The sequence below is a fragment of the Netta rufina genome (assembly GCF_964035555.1).
Source record: "Netta rufina genome assembly, chromosome: 4".
Lineage (NCBI taxonomy): Eukaryota > Metazoa > Chordata > Aves > Anseriformes > Anatidae > Netta > Netta rufina.
The window spans coordinates 59,852,364-59,868,790 of NC_140127.1; the positions used below are offsets into that span (position 1 = coordinate 59,852,364).

Below are 16,427 nucleotides of genomic sequence, written 5' to 3' on the forward strand. Positions count from 1 at the left end.
TTATCATCCCCCAAACATTTATATTACAAAAAAATTAATACTGGAAAAGGGCAGATAAACACTTTTTGTATGCTTCTTTTGCTAACATGCTGACATAAAAGTATACATCATCAGGAGATTGCAGGATTATAGTATATTCTCGTATCTCCCATTTCCCATCCACTAAATGGGACCCCATCTTCTCAAGATGCTTAATAATACCAAAGATAAAATGTATTTCATACAATTGTTATTTCTGTATAATCTGATTCTTTTCACTCATAATGCATCCTCATCCATAGGTAAGTGATTGGTATGATTTGTCAAGACAAAATATACTGATACGAAAGTGAAAAAAAAAAAGCCTCATGTTCTGGCCAACATTTCATCTCTGAGATGTTAAGTTGAAAGTCAATATGTATAGTGTCAGTGTATCTTCAGCATGTTATAAAGAAGAATCCGTGTTAAAAGCAGTTAAGCTTCCCATCACTGTTGCAACGTTACCAGGTCTTTTTATTTTTTTCCTTCAGAGATCCTCTTGGTTATGAGAAGTCTCAGTTCAAGCACTTGAATCTTTTTTCAAATGAAGAAAAAGTCTTTATTCTCATAATAAAAATAAGTCTGTTCTGTAATTTACAATATATTTCAAATATTTCCACTATGAAGCATTAATTAGTCCGACATGGTCAATAAGTATACAACATTTTCAAAAGACAAGTGTGACAGGGACACTTAGGAGGGACAATTTGTACAGCCACACTTCACCACTTTCTCAACCTCATCCACAAATGACGACCCATCAGTGCATTCAAAAGAGTATTTCCGTCTCTTGCTCCTTAGTGGTCCACAGCACTGCCCGGATGAACATCCTCCTTTACATTCTAGTCTCGATACCTTCTTGGTCGTCTGGCACGCAGCATACCCTTGCTGCTTTTGGTAGTAATCTCGGATTCGTTCCCCTCGACAAGAGATTTCTGCAGAAAACAACATTTAAAATAAGAGATACGCTTTTGAGATACAGGTCACAGAAGGGTTGGGATTGCTAAAGAAGATGCTGTGTTTCTAATTGTGGTTCGGATTGATATTTTAAAGTTTGACTCAGGCTTCATAATGGGAACTAGTGGTTCTATCAAACATAATTTGATTAATGCTGAGTTTTATTTCCTATACCTCCTATTTTCAGTAAAGTTTATATTATGTATATGTAAACCATAAATACAAAGCTATTACAATGACAAGAAAATTGGAAGCTTAAATCTTTTCCTCTTTTATAAAAATACACATCTTCTGTTCCTACATTGCTAGCAGCTGGTTCTATTTACCATAGGGAAATGTTTCAGAGAGCATGCAATTTAATTTATTAGACCTGGAGTTTAATATTATTCAATCTGTTATTTAATACAAGTTACATTCCACTAACTTCATAAATTACTGAGGTATAAAACCAGCTAAAAATGAGACATCTGTTTAAAGTTCTACAACCATATTCCTCTCTTCTATTCAGATCTATGTACAATACAAAATAAATGCCATCTGGGGTAAGGGAAAGAGGGAGAGGGAGAGCTTTGATAGACAAAGGAAAAAGAAAAAGGTAGGGGGAAAAGTCATCCTGTTTTCATCCATCTCACCTGCATAATTCGCTGTGATAAATCAGTTGAAGCTGAGAGGTCAAAAGTAGAGTTTGTGATAAAACTAGGAGCAGAATCATTGGATTTGGCTTCTCAGTTGCAGAAGGCAGAAAAACAATAAATACAGAAAGATACAGCAGGTAAAAGGTAGTAGTTAAATATAGTAAAAATGAGTTTCTGAATAAAGGCAAAAAAAAAAAGTTTTCACAGAAAAACGTTTGATGAAAAATCTTCAAAATGTAAATAAATTCATGGGAAAAGTTTGATTTTTCTCTCACTGAGATAAAGTCTTATGGTCAAAAAAAAAGCAACAAATGTGTGCATTGTGGGGGAAAAAAAAAAGTTGGTAATGTTGTTGACTGTTCATGTTTTAATAAAACAAACCTTTTTTTCTAAGACCAGGACAATAACATGATTTTTAAATTATTATTATTTTTACCTTTATCACAGCTGTCCCCCGTGTATCCGCTGCTGCATTCGCAATATGGTTTCCCAAGTCCTGAAAGCCTGCATTTGCCATGTTTACACCTGATGGATTGGCAGGGGTTAAACAGCATTTCGTCTTCATCACAGAGGACTCCCCCATGTCCCTGCAGGCATTTACAACTGTATGAAAATGCATTGATTGGCAAGCAGGTACCATGCACACATCTACAGGGGAAACAAGCCCAAGAGAATAAAAATAAATTATTCATCAAAGTTCAGGCTAAGCAACATTAACTACAAATACTTTGGACTGTACTCAGAAGAAATTGCTTTTTTTTTTTTTCTAATGGACTTTTTCAGTGAGATGCATTGTTTATAAGCTTCTTATAATTGGTACACAAAACAAGCTGCAGTACAGAACTCTGTCTCACCAGAAAACAACCGCTGTAGATGTGTTATGGAAGAATTTTATAGTCCACAGTTATTAAATTCAGCATTTCCTGTCTACCTAAATTTGTAGCATGCTTTCAAGAACATGGCAAGATCAAACCCAAATGTAATCCATTAGAATAAAGTAGAGAAAAAGATACTCACCTGAAATTCTGTTATAATTTCTAAAAGCATATTGTCACTCATGAAACATGGGGCTCCCAGCACAAAGGCAGATCAGATACTTCCTAGCTAAAACTTTTCCAAGCAATGGCAATTTCAAAGCTGAACAAGTATCCCAACCCACCCTCCCCCCCATCAAATGTATTAGTCTGCTTTGAAGACTGCCATTGGCATGGTCATGTAACGTATGAACCAGGTCTTCACTAAAGGCTGGCAGTATTCATCTAGTACTTGTGTCAAAACTCACACTAGATGAAGTTGCATATTATCAGGTCTCACCCAAATGATTTAAACTAGCTACCCTCTCCATTGGGCTGTTGTAAACATTTGTGGCAGGCTCAAATTTGTTGTTAGACAAAAAGGCTGTCAGTTAATCTGCACCTTTTAAGTTCTGATTGTACAGTATGGGAACACACAGCTAGTCTTACTTCTCAGAGAGAGGTGGTGTTTCCCAAATTGTTTCCAATGTTTCTTAGGAAAGATGTCTAATTACCTGTTCCTAGGTGTAAGTTGAGGATTAGGGAAACTGATCTTCTGAAAACATCACCAAAGACTTGCAATAATAACACTTCCCTTTGTTCATTTGGTGGCATAAGGTCTATAAATTTCTTCCTAGAAATAATGTCATTTCCTTTAACTGCTGCCTCACACAAGTTTTCTATGTACTGTTTTGTAAGGAGACAGCAAAGATTCCTCTGCAGGAAGGAATGCAATCCTGATACTCAAGGTCATGGTCACTGTAATGTTTCTCTGTACTGTAAGATCCCAAGCCCACAGACTCCTTAGCAGTTTCTGGCAGCCACGTAAATAAGTAAATAAATGAAAAGCTTTGGATGAAAAAAAAAAAAAAAAAAACAAAAACAAAACAAAACAAAAAAAATCAATCTAAAATAAAATACTTTGTTTTGGTTTGGAAGATAAAGAAAAAAATATATATAAAATGTCATTTCATAGTAAAAGAAGAGTTCTGGTAAGAACATCTCATTTTCAAATTTTTTAGATAACAGTATTTCTGGAAGCTTTTTCTTTTGTACTCTACTCCTTTAGTACAGTAAGAATTTTGGTAAAATTGAAAAGAATCCACAAAACATTTTAAGTCAGACAAACTTGAATTAAAAAAGCTATTAAAAACCTGTTTCAATTTATAAATGTCACCAAGTTCGAGTCATCAATGATAGTTACATTACAATTCTCTATCTGTACCCTTTATTCTGTCCAAGCACTTTAGCAAGGTATTAACTAGAAGGAAAAAGAGTATGGGAAGACATTCTCAACACAAGGTATTCAAATGGCGCAACACACAGCCTCCATCTGCATATTGAGTTTGGGATTAAACACTGCAAATATGAAATTTAACTAGTAGTTTAAGCACCTCCAAGTTCCTCATTATGCAAGAGTGTAATTCTCAATGAATTATGTTCCCTAAAAAATTCCAAATTGTACCTGTGGTTGAGTTCTGATATTCCAAGACTCAGATAAGCAACTAAAAACTGAAGGCTTAGACAGCATCATAAAGCAGCTAGCTTTCATTTAGTTTTCCTCATGTGTAGCATTAGATCTGTTCACCACTTACAAAACAAACACTTTCAGGACATCTGATTTATGAAGCTACTCAGGCAACACTGATATCATGTCATACTCTATGGAGGCTGTTTTATATACCAAAGCAATCTGTGTCAGGATCTTTGGTAAAATTCTTCTTGACTTAAAGATGATTAAATCTTAGCTAATGCCAGATCTTTTACTTTTGCTTCCACCTGTTCTTTGAAGAATTTCATTAAAAAATCATCTTCAGACTGTACTGCAAGGAACATCAAGCTAAGTGCAAACTCTCAGGCACAGTTTCAGCTTATCTAATTTTAGGTACCTATGTCAGGCACTCGTTAGATTTGTAATTGCCATAGGCTCCCCACACACTCATGAAGAAAAACAAGCTTATCCATAAGGTGATTAGACCACTTGAGTTCTAATTTACTCTTCAGAAATGTGTTTCTTCCTTTAGCAACTATCGAGCAAACTTTGGTCACTTTGTTCCTAACTCAAGCAACTTGATGGTGTGTAAAATAAATCAAAGTCCTAAGCTTTTTATGGTGTGCAAGGATCTCTAAAAGATCTCCTACATTTTCAAAACAGAGATCATAGTAGTAACTTTGTTTCTCAGAAAAAGTGGGACATCATATTGTACTAAGCAGACAAAATACACCTATTCGATAGGCAGGATTTATAGGTGCATCAAGAAATCAAATTCTGCAGAAGCTAAAGAACAGAAACCACCTTCATTCCAAATAAAGAATTGTGGTTTGGCTTTTTCTGCTAAAAGCTCACAGCACTATATACAACTGAAACAAAAACAATACTTGCAAGAGCTAACAAAATACTAATACTGTGCTCACTTAATTGCATCCATGAAAGAAATTCCAAATTGTATGTTTCTGATACTTGCCAAGTTTTGTAATTCACAGCAAGAAGTATTCAGTTTGGGTACAGATGCATATAGTTGTAAGAATCTATATATAATCTAATATATATTATAATATATATATAATCTATATATACTCTAATATATATAATCCAGTCACTAGTGGTGTTCCCCAGGGCTCGCTGCTGGGGCCAGTCCTCTTTAATATCTTTATTGATGATCTGGATGAGCGGATTGTGTGCACCCTCAGTAAGTTTGCAGATGACACCAAGATAGGTGTGTATGTCGATCTGCCCGAGGGTAGGAAGGCTCTGCAGGAGGATCTGGATAGGCTGCACCGATGGGCTGAGGCCAACTGCATGAAGTTCAGCAAGGCCAAGTGCCGGATCCTGCACCTGGGGCACAACAACCCCAAGCAGAGCTACAGGCTGGGAGAGGAGTGGTTGGAAAGCTGCCTGGCAGAGAAGGACCTGAGAGTATTGGTAGATAGTCAGCTGAATATGAGCCAGCAGTGTGCTCAGGTGGCCAAGAAGGCCAACAGCATCCTGGCTTGTATAAGAAGCAGCATGGCCAGCAGGGCTAGGGAAGTGATTGTCCCCCTGTACTCAGCTCTGGTGAGGCCACACCTTGAGGACTGTGTTCAGTTTTGGGCCCTCGCTACAAGAAGGACATGGAGGTGCCCAAGAGAGTCCAGAGAAGGGCAACAAAGCTGGTGAGGGGTCTGGAGAACAAGTCTTACAAGGAGCAGCACAGGGAGCTGGGGTTGTTCAGCCTGGAGAAAAGGAGGCTCAGGGGCGACCTTATTGCTCTCTACAGGTACCTTAAAGGAGGCTGTAGTGAGGTGGGGATTGGTCTATTCTCCCACATGCCTGGCAACAGGATGAGGGGGAATGGGCTAAAGTTGCACCAGGGGAGTTTTAGGTTGGATATTAGGAAAAACTTCTTTACCGAAAGGGTTGTGAGGCATTGGAAGGGGCTGCCTAGGGAAGTGGTTGATTCACTGTCCCTGGAGGTCTTTAAAAGACGTTTAGATGTTGAGCTTAGTGATATGGTTTAGTGGAGGACTTGTTAGTGTTAGGTCAGAGGTTGGACTAAGTGATCTTGGAGGTCTCTTCCAACCTAGATGATTCTGTGATTCTGTAATTTTTCAAGGATACTTCAAAGAAATTATCTGGATTCTCTTATTATAGAACTTAATGGTACAGATCCTTATTTTTGACTCCCAAGGTATAAAATAGATGTGATAGACACTGCATTTATATTTTTTAACCTGCTGTGACTTTCTTTCTTTCTTTCTTAAGCAACTGTAAAAGTGAACAGTGTAAGAAAGAAGATTCATAGACAATGAAGTGCTACAATGATATGCCTCAAAATTTCACTGCTATGGCTCTGGGAAGAGTTCAAAACCCAATAGTACTGAAATAGTCCATAACCAATGTAAACAAAGCATGCTAACTAGTGTATAAAGCTTTAAAAGGTCAGACTCGCAACACACACTAAGTCAAAAGATTACTTAAACGTAACTTTATATTGGAGTCAAAATTTGCCTTATTAGAATGTCCTAGCAAACTCAGGCACTGGTCCTCAAAAGCCAAAAGCTATGTACACGAGACCACTAAAAAAAGTCCAGGTCAGACTACTTTACCATTGGGAAAAAAAGAAAAAAAAAAAAAAAAAAAAAAAAGGCATTTGCCAAACTGCAGTAAGGACAGTGGGACAGTGGTAAGGGTAGACAGAATGGTATCTTTGTTGTGCATGACCAACACAACCTGAAGTACACTGAACTTCTGAAGTTTCTGATCTTCTTGTGCTGGGAGATCATGAGCCAAGAAATTTTACTTGTCTCTGTAGCAAATCGAAAAGATAAATACACATACATATAAATACTTTCATATCTCTATATAGATACAAACACATATATACATGACCCTCTCTATAAACATAGATAAAATGTCCAACATAAAACGTTCTTTTAAGTCTACAAAAATAATTAGCGCACACACACTTAAACAAAAGTTTACCACAAAGGTAGAAATCTATTTTTCAGCCAAAACATGTGGTATTGTGGAAATATGAAACTGTTAGATACATCCATTGTATCAAGTTTTTACTACACTTTAATATTTTTTTTTTCATTTGCAAATTCTTTAAAATTATTTTTGTGTTAAGTATCATACCAATAGTTGCACTTGCATTACAATAATTCATTACATAACAAGCCAGTACAGAAGTATGTTAGAGCACAGACTCCAATCATATCCCATGTTAAGGCTTTAGGCAGAACTACACTGTGAGGTGTGTATCTTCTCCCCTAAACAGGGAACTTTTTCATTAAGTTTATGGAAAGAATACACTATAATTTGGATGCTGTTTTCACTTTTACATGTTCAGTATATTTTGTTTCTTGTTGAAAGAAAGTGTGAACTTTTATGAAAAAATATACATAAGAGGATAATTATATGCATATTACACTATTCTGTTTTGAGGAAGGACATACTTATTTCCGAGACATGGATCATTAGTTTGTTGATCACAGAGGGGTCCAGTCCATCCTCCTTCACACTCACAGGAAAAGCCTGACTGGCTGGTAGCATGGCATGTTCCATGCACACAAACTTTCTTGTGACAAGGCTCACAACCTGGCAGAATTCCCACTTGCAGTGGCACATTTCTGAAGTCCTGGAGTTCACTGTTGATATACAGATTTCGGATGCAACCATGGAAACTTGTGCCATTCTGGCCTGGAGACTGGCGTAAAGCTGCAATGTTATTTTTCACAGGCATGCCTAGGAAATGAACAATAGCAAATAATCAATACATTTTTGGTACTGTTTTCTACACCATTTTCCCTATTTTTTAATACATTAAAATTTTATATACTTATTCCTAATTAATTCTGTGCAGATATTCAGCCTACAACAATGTGCAATGAGCTAGCATTTGGAAAATGTCCTTTGTCAAGCATGCGTGAAAACCAACTCTAAAACTGTAAGTCTTTAGCTCCAACTGGATATAGAAGTTCATACAGGAAGCTCACAACTGTGAAAAGGTTTGGGTACATGACTGTTTTTGATGTAATGCAAGTAAGTCTAAGACAGTACATAGTGTCTGAATCTTGAAAAAAACAAAATTGTCAAAATTTAGCATTTTACAAAAATTATGCACCAACTGCTAAGATGCTCAAATCCAGAAGAATTTAGTAGGGCCAGGTCATCAATTTGGAGCTGGCATACACATTTCAAATGTGAAATTTTGCTAGTTAATATGCTTTAAAAGAAAAGCTCAAGTGGAGGAGGTTTCATTACTTTCAAAAATACTTCTGTTCATCGTGCCCTGAAAGAAGATTAATAAAAAAGCCACTCATAGTTTGTTATTATCATTGCAATCAAAGATAGACAATAATAACAATAATTCAATATAAAAATACTTATTTGTAGATATTTCTAGGTAGTGCAAATGCTCATTATTTTCAGAATATTTCCTTTGTTGTAGTCTATAATTGTAAGAGATGGAACTGGAGCAAGAGTCACACATATGTAATTTAGTTATCATTCCTTTGGGTTACTTTAATAATTTATGACAATTCAGACAAACACTACTCTTAAACATTTTTTCCTTCTAAAAATAAAGGTTTTTCTCCTATTATTCTGCCTTTCTATTTTTTTAAACTTATTGCCAACATTTTGCCCTATATTAATTAGTCCTTAAGACATTAAATTCAAATAATTAATGCACAAATCTTCAGTGCCTCCTGAGACTAATAAGTAAAGGAAATCAAAGTGTATTGAGCACTAAAAAAATTTCGTTACCTGAAAACAAATATGTTTGTTAGCTGCAGATGTGAATTCATAGGCAAAATTAACAGTTTAAATTCTGGTACTTAGTAAGATAACAACCAGAGAAAGATCTAATGTTCTGCATTGTTGCTCATTAACCCTGTAAACTTCTAATGTTTTATAAAGTTACTCAGAATGAACAGTTAAGAGTACTGTGGAATGGCTGTGCAACTGAATGAAGGAGATCTGCCTTTCATTTACATGTTATTATAATTTCATTGGGCTATTCTACAGTTATTATAGGAATTAATAATATTCTATCTATACTGCTTAAGGCTTAATCTTCTCTGATCTTATCACCTAAGTAAAACAGGCTTAGGACAATTATATTAAAGGACTCAGACTGCAAACAATCATTAATATCCATTTCCTCAAAACTATTTGCTGTATTTCCAAAATTCAGAGTTAAGGCAAAGTCATCATGGACTCTTAACCCCAAAGTTTACCTTGAAAGTAACGCTCAGCAAACATTTAGGCATATGACTTGAGGCACCTAATAGGCGAATAGGTACACTGAATTTATCCATTGCAAACTAAGTACATTAACGCAATGCTAAACTAGATATATTCAAGTATCAGGAATTTTAGATATGACTTCTGGGAAGCATATAAGAATATATCACACAATGTAATATGAGGTATATGACATACGTTTCAGAGAATTTTTTTCCTATGTTCTCTAATGCAGAAGACATTTTGAAACATATATGCAAGCTTTTAGCCTGTACAGTTTATACTTCTAGCAAGTTAGCAAGTGTTAGAAGACCAAAATGTGTGCAAATGATTCTCCTTTTCTTTAGAAATATTTCTTTGACAATTTTTAGACAAAAGTTCTTTATCGTTTGGGAAAGAACTGACATTGAAATGATGCAGACATATTTCAGCTGTATTTTCTGAAAGGTAAAAAAGCAGCTTTGGCATTGCCCCTCCTTTCCACCCTCCTTTATGCTTTTGGTCACAGAACCTTCTACAGGTAAATTACCAAATCTACTGCCCAAGGAGGCAGATAGTAAGGGCTCTATTAAGTAACAGGTATACAATAATACTGTCAAAATAAAGGACGCACAGAAGGATACAGAGAAGGCAGAATTACTGAACACCTTCTTTGCTTCAATCTTCACTGCAAAGACCAGCCCTCAGGAATCTCTGACCTTAGAGACAAGGGAGGAAGTCTGGAGAAAGGAGACCTTTTTCTAGGTCAATGAGGATCAGGTCAGAGATCTCTTAGGCAAATTTGACACTCACAAATCCATGGGCCCAGATGGGAATGCATCCACAAGTGCTGAGGGAGCTCACAGATGTTATTGCTAGGCCGCTCTCCATCACCTTGGAAAGGTTGTGGATAACAGAAGAGGTGCCTGATTACTAGAAGAAAATCCCTGTCACCCCAGTCTTCAAAAAGGGCAAGAAGGAGGACCCAGGAAACTACAAACCAGTCAGCCTCACCTCCATCCCTGGAAAGGTGATGGAGTCACTCATCCTGGTGGTCATCTCCAAGCATGTGAAGGATAAAAAAGAATAGCCAGCATGGGTTCACCAAGGGGGCATCATGCTTGACAAAACTGATAGCCTTCTATGATGGAATGACTAGCTGGGTGTATGGGGGGAGAGTAGTGGATATTGTCTACCTTCGTTTCAGTAAGGCTTTTGACATATAATATCCTCATAGGCAAGCTCGGGAAGTGTGGGATGGATGAATGGACAGTGAGTTGGATTGATAATTGTCTGGATGGCAGAGCTCAGAAGGTTGTGATCAGTGGCACTGAGTTTACTTGAAGGCCTGTAGCTAGCAGTGTCCCGCAGGTATCCGTACTCAGTCTAGTCCTGTTCAACTTACTCATCACTGACCTGGACAATGGAACAGATTGCACCCTCAACAAGTCTGTGGATGTCACAAAGCTGGAAAGAGTGGCTGATACGCGAGAGGACTGTGCTGCCATTCAGAGAGAACTCAACAACTGGAGTTCTGGGCCATGAGGAACCTCATGAAGTTCAACAAAAGCAAATGCAGGGTCCCGCACCTAGGGAGGAATAACCCCATGAACCAGTACAGGTTGGGAGCTGACCTGCTGGAAAGCAGCCCTGCAGAGAAGGACCTGGGAGTCCTGGTGGACAGCAGGTTAACCATGAGCCAGCGTTGTGACCTTGTGGCCAAGAGGACCAGTGGTATCCATGAGTGATTAGGAAGAGTATTGCCAGCAGGTTGAGGGAAGTGATCCTGCACCTCTACTCAGCCTGGTGAGGTCTCACCTGGAGTATTGTGTCCAGTTCTGGGCTCCCCAGTATAAGAGGGACATGGAGCTACTGGAGCAAGTCTGGCAGAGGGCTACAAAGATGATTATGGCACTGGAGCATGTGTCATATGAGGAGAGGCTGAGGGAGCTGGGCCTGTTTAGCTTGGAGAAGAAAAGACTGAGAGGGAAGCTTATCAATGTATTCAAATATCTGTAGTGCGGTTGTCAAGATAATGAGGCTGGACTCTTTTCAGTGGTGCTCAGTGACAGGACAAGAGGCAACAGGCACAAACTGAAACACAGGAAGATCCATCTGAATATGAGGAGACATTTCTTTACTGTAAGGGTGACAAAACACTGGAAAAGGTTTCCCAGAGAGGTTGTGGAGTCTCTGTTCTTTGGAGATATTCAAAACCTGCCTGGATGCTATCCTGTGCAACACGCACTAGGTGACCCTACTTGGCAGGGGGGTTGGACCAGATGATCTCCAGAGGTCCCTTCCAACCTCAACCTTTCTGTGTGATTCTGTGAAACTAAGCATCTCATTAAGAAGCTGTTAGAGCAGAGCAGCTGCAAATGAAAAGCAGCTGATGCCTTACCTGTGTCAGAAATAGCAACTTCTGTGAAACAAGATGTCACTCTCAACTAGTAAAATATGCTCTAATTTCTGAAAGTAGAATATGAATTATCAGTGAAGCCTGATGAAGAGAGAAGAAAGTTTCTCCCGTTAGACTTCTTACCGAAAGCCATAGGCTTTCAGTAAGATTTATTGTGATCTATTATAGAAAGACTGAAAAATATCTAGTGTGTGGTCTGACCTCAAAAGAGAGCCACAGAGTTGGAAAAAATGTCACACAAACAAAGGTAAAAATTGATTACCCTCCTTTCTGTAAAAAATAGATTAAATTACCCCCTTCCTAACCAACCAAAATAATCGTGACCCAAGAATAGCTTTGTCAGAAGACAGAAAGAGAGAGAGAGAGAGAGAGAGAGAGAGAGAGAGAGAGAGAGAGAGAGAACCATACAAGGACTTGCTGTCAAGTCTGAATTTCATTCATCCTGCCAGCTGAGGTGATGCTTACCAGAAATGCCATTTTAACAGAAAGGTGATAAGAGTAAGTGTAAGCTACATGATGATATAGGTGTCAAACTAAGACTTTGGCAAAGATAAGAATACTGCATAAAATTCTAGTGAGAATTTGAGTTCTTAACTGAAGGAAATGTGTGATCAAATTCTTTAAAAATTCTACATAGATTTGGGTACAAAAAAAAATAAAATGAATGAATCTCAAAAAGATGAGTAACATAAAAATGCAAGAGTGAAACTTAACAACTTAACCATTTGGAAAACTTTAAGAAGATAAATATGAAAACATAAGGAACATAAAAGCTTTGTTTTTTTTCTTCATCTTGTAATAACACACTTCTAATAGTGGTTTTCATTCTGTTTTAGACCAACATTTTCTACAATAGCTGAAAGTATTTTTCTGCTTGGAGCCTGAATGTGAAGAACAGAAATAGAGGGAATGCAGGACATCTCTAAAGCATATGCTTCATGATGAAGAAAACTTCTGCTCTTAGGAATCAGACCACAGTAGGAAATGATCATTTCTGAAAATAATTTCTTTTGATGCAGATTAATGTGATTCTTCTAATGGAGACACAGACCTGCAAGGTGAAGATGCAAGGAAGAGAACCATATGTCAGAAATCAACAAGTAAGTGTTACTACTAAATGTTTGTACTTGGCATTTCATTAAAAGTTGCCTACAACAGACAGGGAAATAATTCTGTACTAATCTTAATTTTCAAGAAGTTGTAAAATTGGTCTTAGCAGTCATTAAACAACAAATGGATGTTGACAATAAAGTAAGGAAGCACATAGTGTCTTCTGAGAATATAGGACCATCTCTCCTTCCAAAAAATGTGACACAGAACACTGTGTAAATAACACTACAGAAATAATTCAAGTGGAAAAATAGATACACTTCCACAACACAATCCTCCTTTGAAGATGTGTGATACAAGGCAATTTTAAAGGCAACTCATATATTTCATTACACCAATTATTTTCTTTGCTGGTATGAGGAGCAATGAGTAATATTGAATTTTATCTTGTACTTCTTTTCATCTTAGACAGAAGGAGGCAATGACCAAATCCAAAAAGATGTGACAAAAAACCTGAAGTATTTCAAAGAAACAGCGGTGATTTTTAGAGACAAAACTCATCCTTCATCACTTGCGACTGAGGCACTTGTTTCTGTTTTTATAGGAGAAACAGACTATTCTTGATCAGAATGAAAGTTTGTCTGTTTGTCTTTCCCATTACAAATAAATCTAAGAAGCTGCCTTGAGGTCTTCTGTATTTAGAATAATTGGAATATTTAGAAAGAAGATAAATTTGACAGAGAAAATAGGTGACTGATGAACATATTATTGGTATCATAACCTTTTTTTTGCAGAGTGAACACGCTCAAGTCAAAAAAACTTAGACACAAAAGAGTTCTTAAGAATTGGACAACAATAAAATGATAAAGACAAAGAAAGTATGTATTCTTCTTACAGAAAGAACAGATCAGAAGGAGACTCCTTTGATGTCTCCCGTAAGAGTGTGAGGTTAAACTAAGTAGAAGTTGAAGACTGGTAGAAGATTTACACTATTTAACACCTATGCTGAAGCTCTGATCATTAAGAATGACACTTGCTACCCAGGATGGTGAGAAGGCACAAAATGGTGGCTGAAGTTTTTGACTCAACCTAGGTTATGCAGGCCCATCAAAAATTCAGAAAAAACTGCTGTTTAAAACTGTGCTTGAATCCATAGTTCTATACAGTAAATCGCAGAAAATAATCAGTAATGTTCTGTGTTTATCTATAACATAATATCAGTTTTACTGAAAGAATGATTTCTTCTCAAACCAAACCAAAAATCTCCCCAAACAACCCTGCCACATACTGTACGGCAACTTTCCAGTCTCTTCCCTTCTTACCAAACCAAATAACCACTAATTCTTATCAGCCCTAAGAAATAAGATCTGAAGACAGAAATTATACTTCAAGACTTTATACTTTGCTATCATTTCCTGCAGATACCTGTACAGTGAAATAGAAATGCAAAACATGACCAAAACAGAATGCTACTATTCTACACTTTCTGAATAGGTGTTACTGAATCTTCGGATAGCTAAATGATGTGCATTTCTTCATTACAATAAAAATGTTCATTACAATGAACAGTAGAAAATCACAGAATTTTGCAGTTGGCATCACATATCCATACTGATTAAATAGCAACATATACAGTTTATGGGGACATGCTTTATTTTTCAACTAAATTTAAAGTATAAGGGCATTTATTTTTAGAGTACTAGCCAATCTTCCACTACTATTTGTTAAAATTGAAACTATTTAGATCAACTGCTCAAAATTCATTTTAAGATGTTACCTCATTGAATAAGTCTCTTACTAAGTAGTTATTAATGTATATTACCAGACTAAATTAGCTGATTCTCTTACCTCCTACATACAGCGGAGAGTCAAAATTTAGAGTGGACTGCTTGGACAAATTGGTAATTATCTTGGGGCTTCCTCCATCAACAGACAAAGACAGAATCTGATCCATGGCTAGCAGCTCCACAATGTGGAAATTTCCATCATTAATAGTTTCCACACTGAAAAATAAATAATATACATTTAATTCTGGTTAGAACCATTCTGATTTTCTTTCACTTTAATTGTTAATACAACTTCAGAACAAAACTTCTCCAGGAGTACAGTTTCTGGAAAACTAGATTGTACTAGGACACACAGGCATGCATAAGAGCCAATACAATGTTATACTCCTTCAATATCACTCTATTAGTAATATGTATTGTAGTTATTAATAGCCACTTTTCATTGTCATTCCTGTCCTCATCAAATCATGAACTGTGAAAATACAGATGATATTCTAGACATGAGTTGAAATACATTTACTAGGCAGAAAGCCAAACACAGAAACAGTTTGTATTTCCTATACAACAATGTGATTTTTCAATATATGTGTGTGTGTATCCTACATGTTGCAAAGTAGTGAGTTTACATATTCTGCTCTGAGTTGACTCCAGCAATATATAAACCTATAATTTAATGGAATATGGAACAACATCTAACTTTAGGCCTGCCAGAGAAAATCACAGCATTGGTCTGGGCAGCTCTACCGATGCTAGCAATAAGACAATTTGTAGTTTTTATTAGGCCTGGTTATTTCTGTGTTCAGTTTCTGGCTTGTACTGTGAATGTCGTGGTGTTTTTGTTGTTGCTGTTGTTTTGCCTATGTATACCATTTCCTTCTGCTTACTAACAAGATACGAACCCACTATCAGGAGAATGCCTGAAATGTTTCATACAGAGAAGGCTTTCTTCAAGCGTGGTACTTATGCTGTGCAAGGACAAGCCTACACATTAATGTTACTAAGTACAAGAAATGGCTGTCTGTACTTATCAGCTTCAATAGTACAGCAAATATTTAAGTGCAGGGTAGCTACTCTGCACTTGAGCACAGTTTAGGTACATCAGAGAAGTAAGTCTCTGAATTGAGTAGTTCCAGGTCTTAATACATCATAATACTTGTTTTACCTCTAGCCCATTTTTAACTGAAGAGTTAAGAGCTGAATGTATGACTGTATGGAAGTTATGACAATGAGCTGTAGCCCAGAGACCAGACACAGCCATTCGCATGGCAGCATCAGATAGAATGCCATCAGATAGGTTAGCTTAAGCCTTTGAAATGTAAATTAAATGAACCAATTGCATGATGTTAGGCTGAGATGGACAATCATACAGACAGTGAGCTCTTCTTATTACAAAATCAGTATAGAGGAAAAGGATTATCTTGCTAAATCTCTAGGAAAAAATCAAACAAATTACCTTATAACATCTTTAATGATGTTTTAATTAACCTAACTGCTTTTGCCCTGCAACAGATCAGATGCACTCTGATCTGAGTCGTTTACAGCTGTGATACATTAAGCTGCTTCTTAGCTATTTATTACTAACTTCAGCTATGTAGACAAGCCCAGATGCATATGGATATAAGATCTGCATAGCAGCATGCATGTTTTAGGTAAGCTGAGCTCTACATGAAAGGATAAACGCACAATGAAGACACTGGCAGAATAAGCAGTTTTTGAGAATGGGCAGGAGGGCAGACCGCCTGAGAGTTTCAATGTGGGGAAGAAAAAGGTGGAGTTTATCATTCCTAAAGAGTATGGTCTATTCAAATCATTAGAGGTTGCTTGCTGTGGTCGAGCAAT

General features: G+C 37.0%; 1 protein-coding gene across 2 annotated transcripts in view; it reads right to left on the reverse strand.

The window, feature by feature from the left end:
- Positions 1-613: 613 nt before the first annotated feature.
- Positions 614-16,427, reverse strand: part of SLIT2 (slit guidance ligand 2) — a 256,422-nt gene continuing 240,608 nt past the window's right edge. For both annotated transcript variants that reach the window (XM_084285499.1, XM_084285500.1), the window contains 4 exons: positions 14,650-14,804; positions 7,562-7,850; positions 2,047-2,258; positions 614-953 (listed from right to left, as the gene is read on the reverse strand). In XM_084285499.1, the coding sequence (XP_084141625.1) occupies positions 712-953; positions 2,047-2,258; positions 7,562-7,850; positions 14,650-14,804 (898 nt within the window). In that variant the 3' untranslated portion in view covers positions 614-711. The remainder of the gene's footprint in view (positions 954-2,046; positions 2,259-7,561; positions 7,851-14,649; positions 14,805-16,427) is intronic.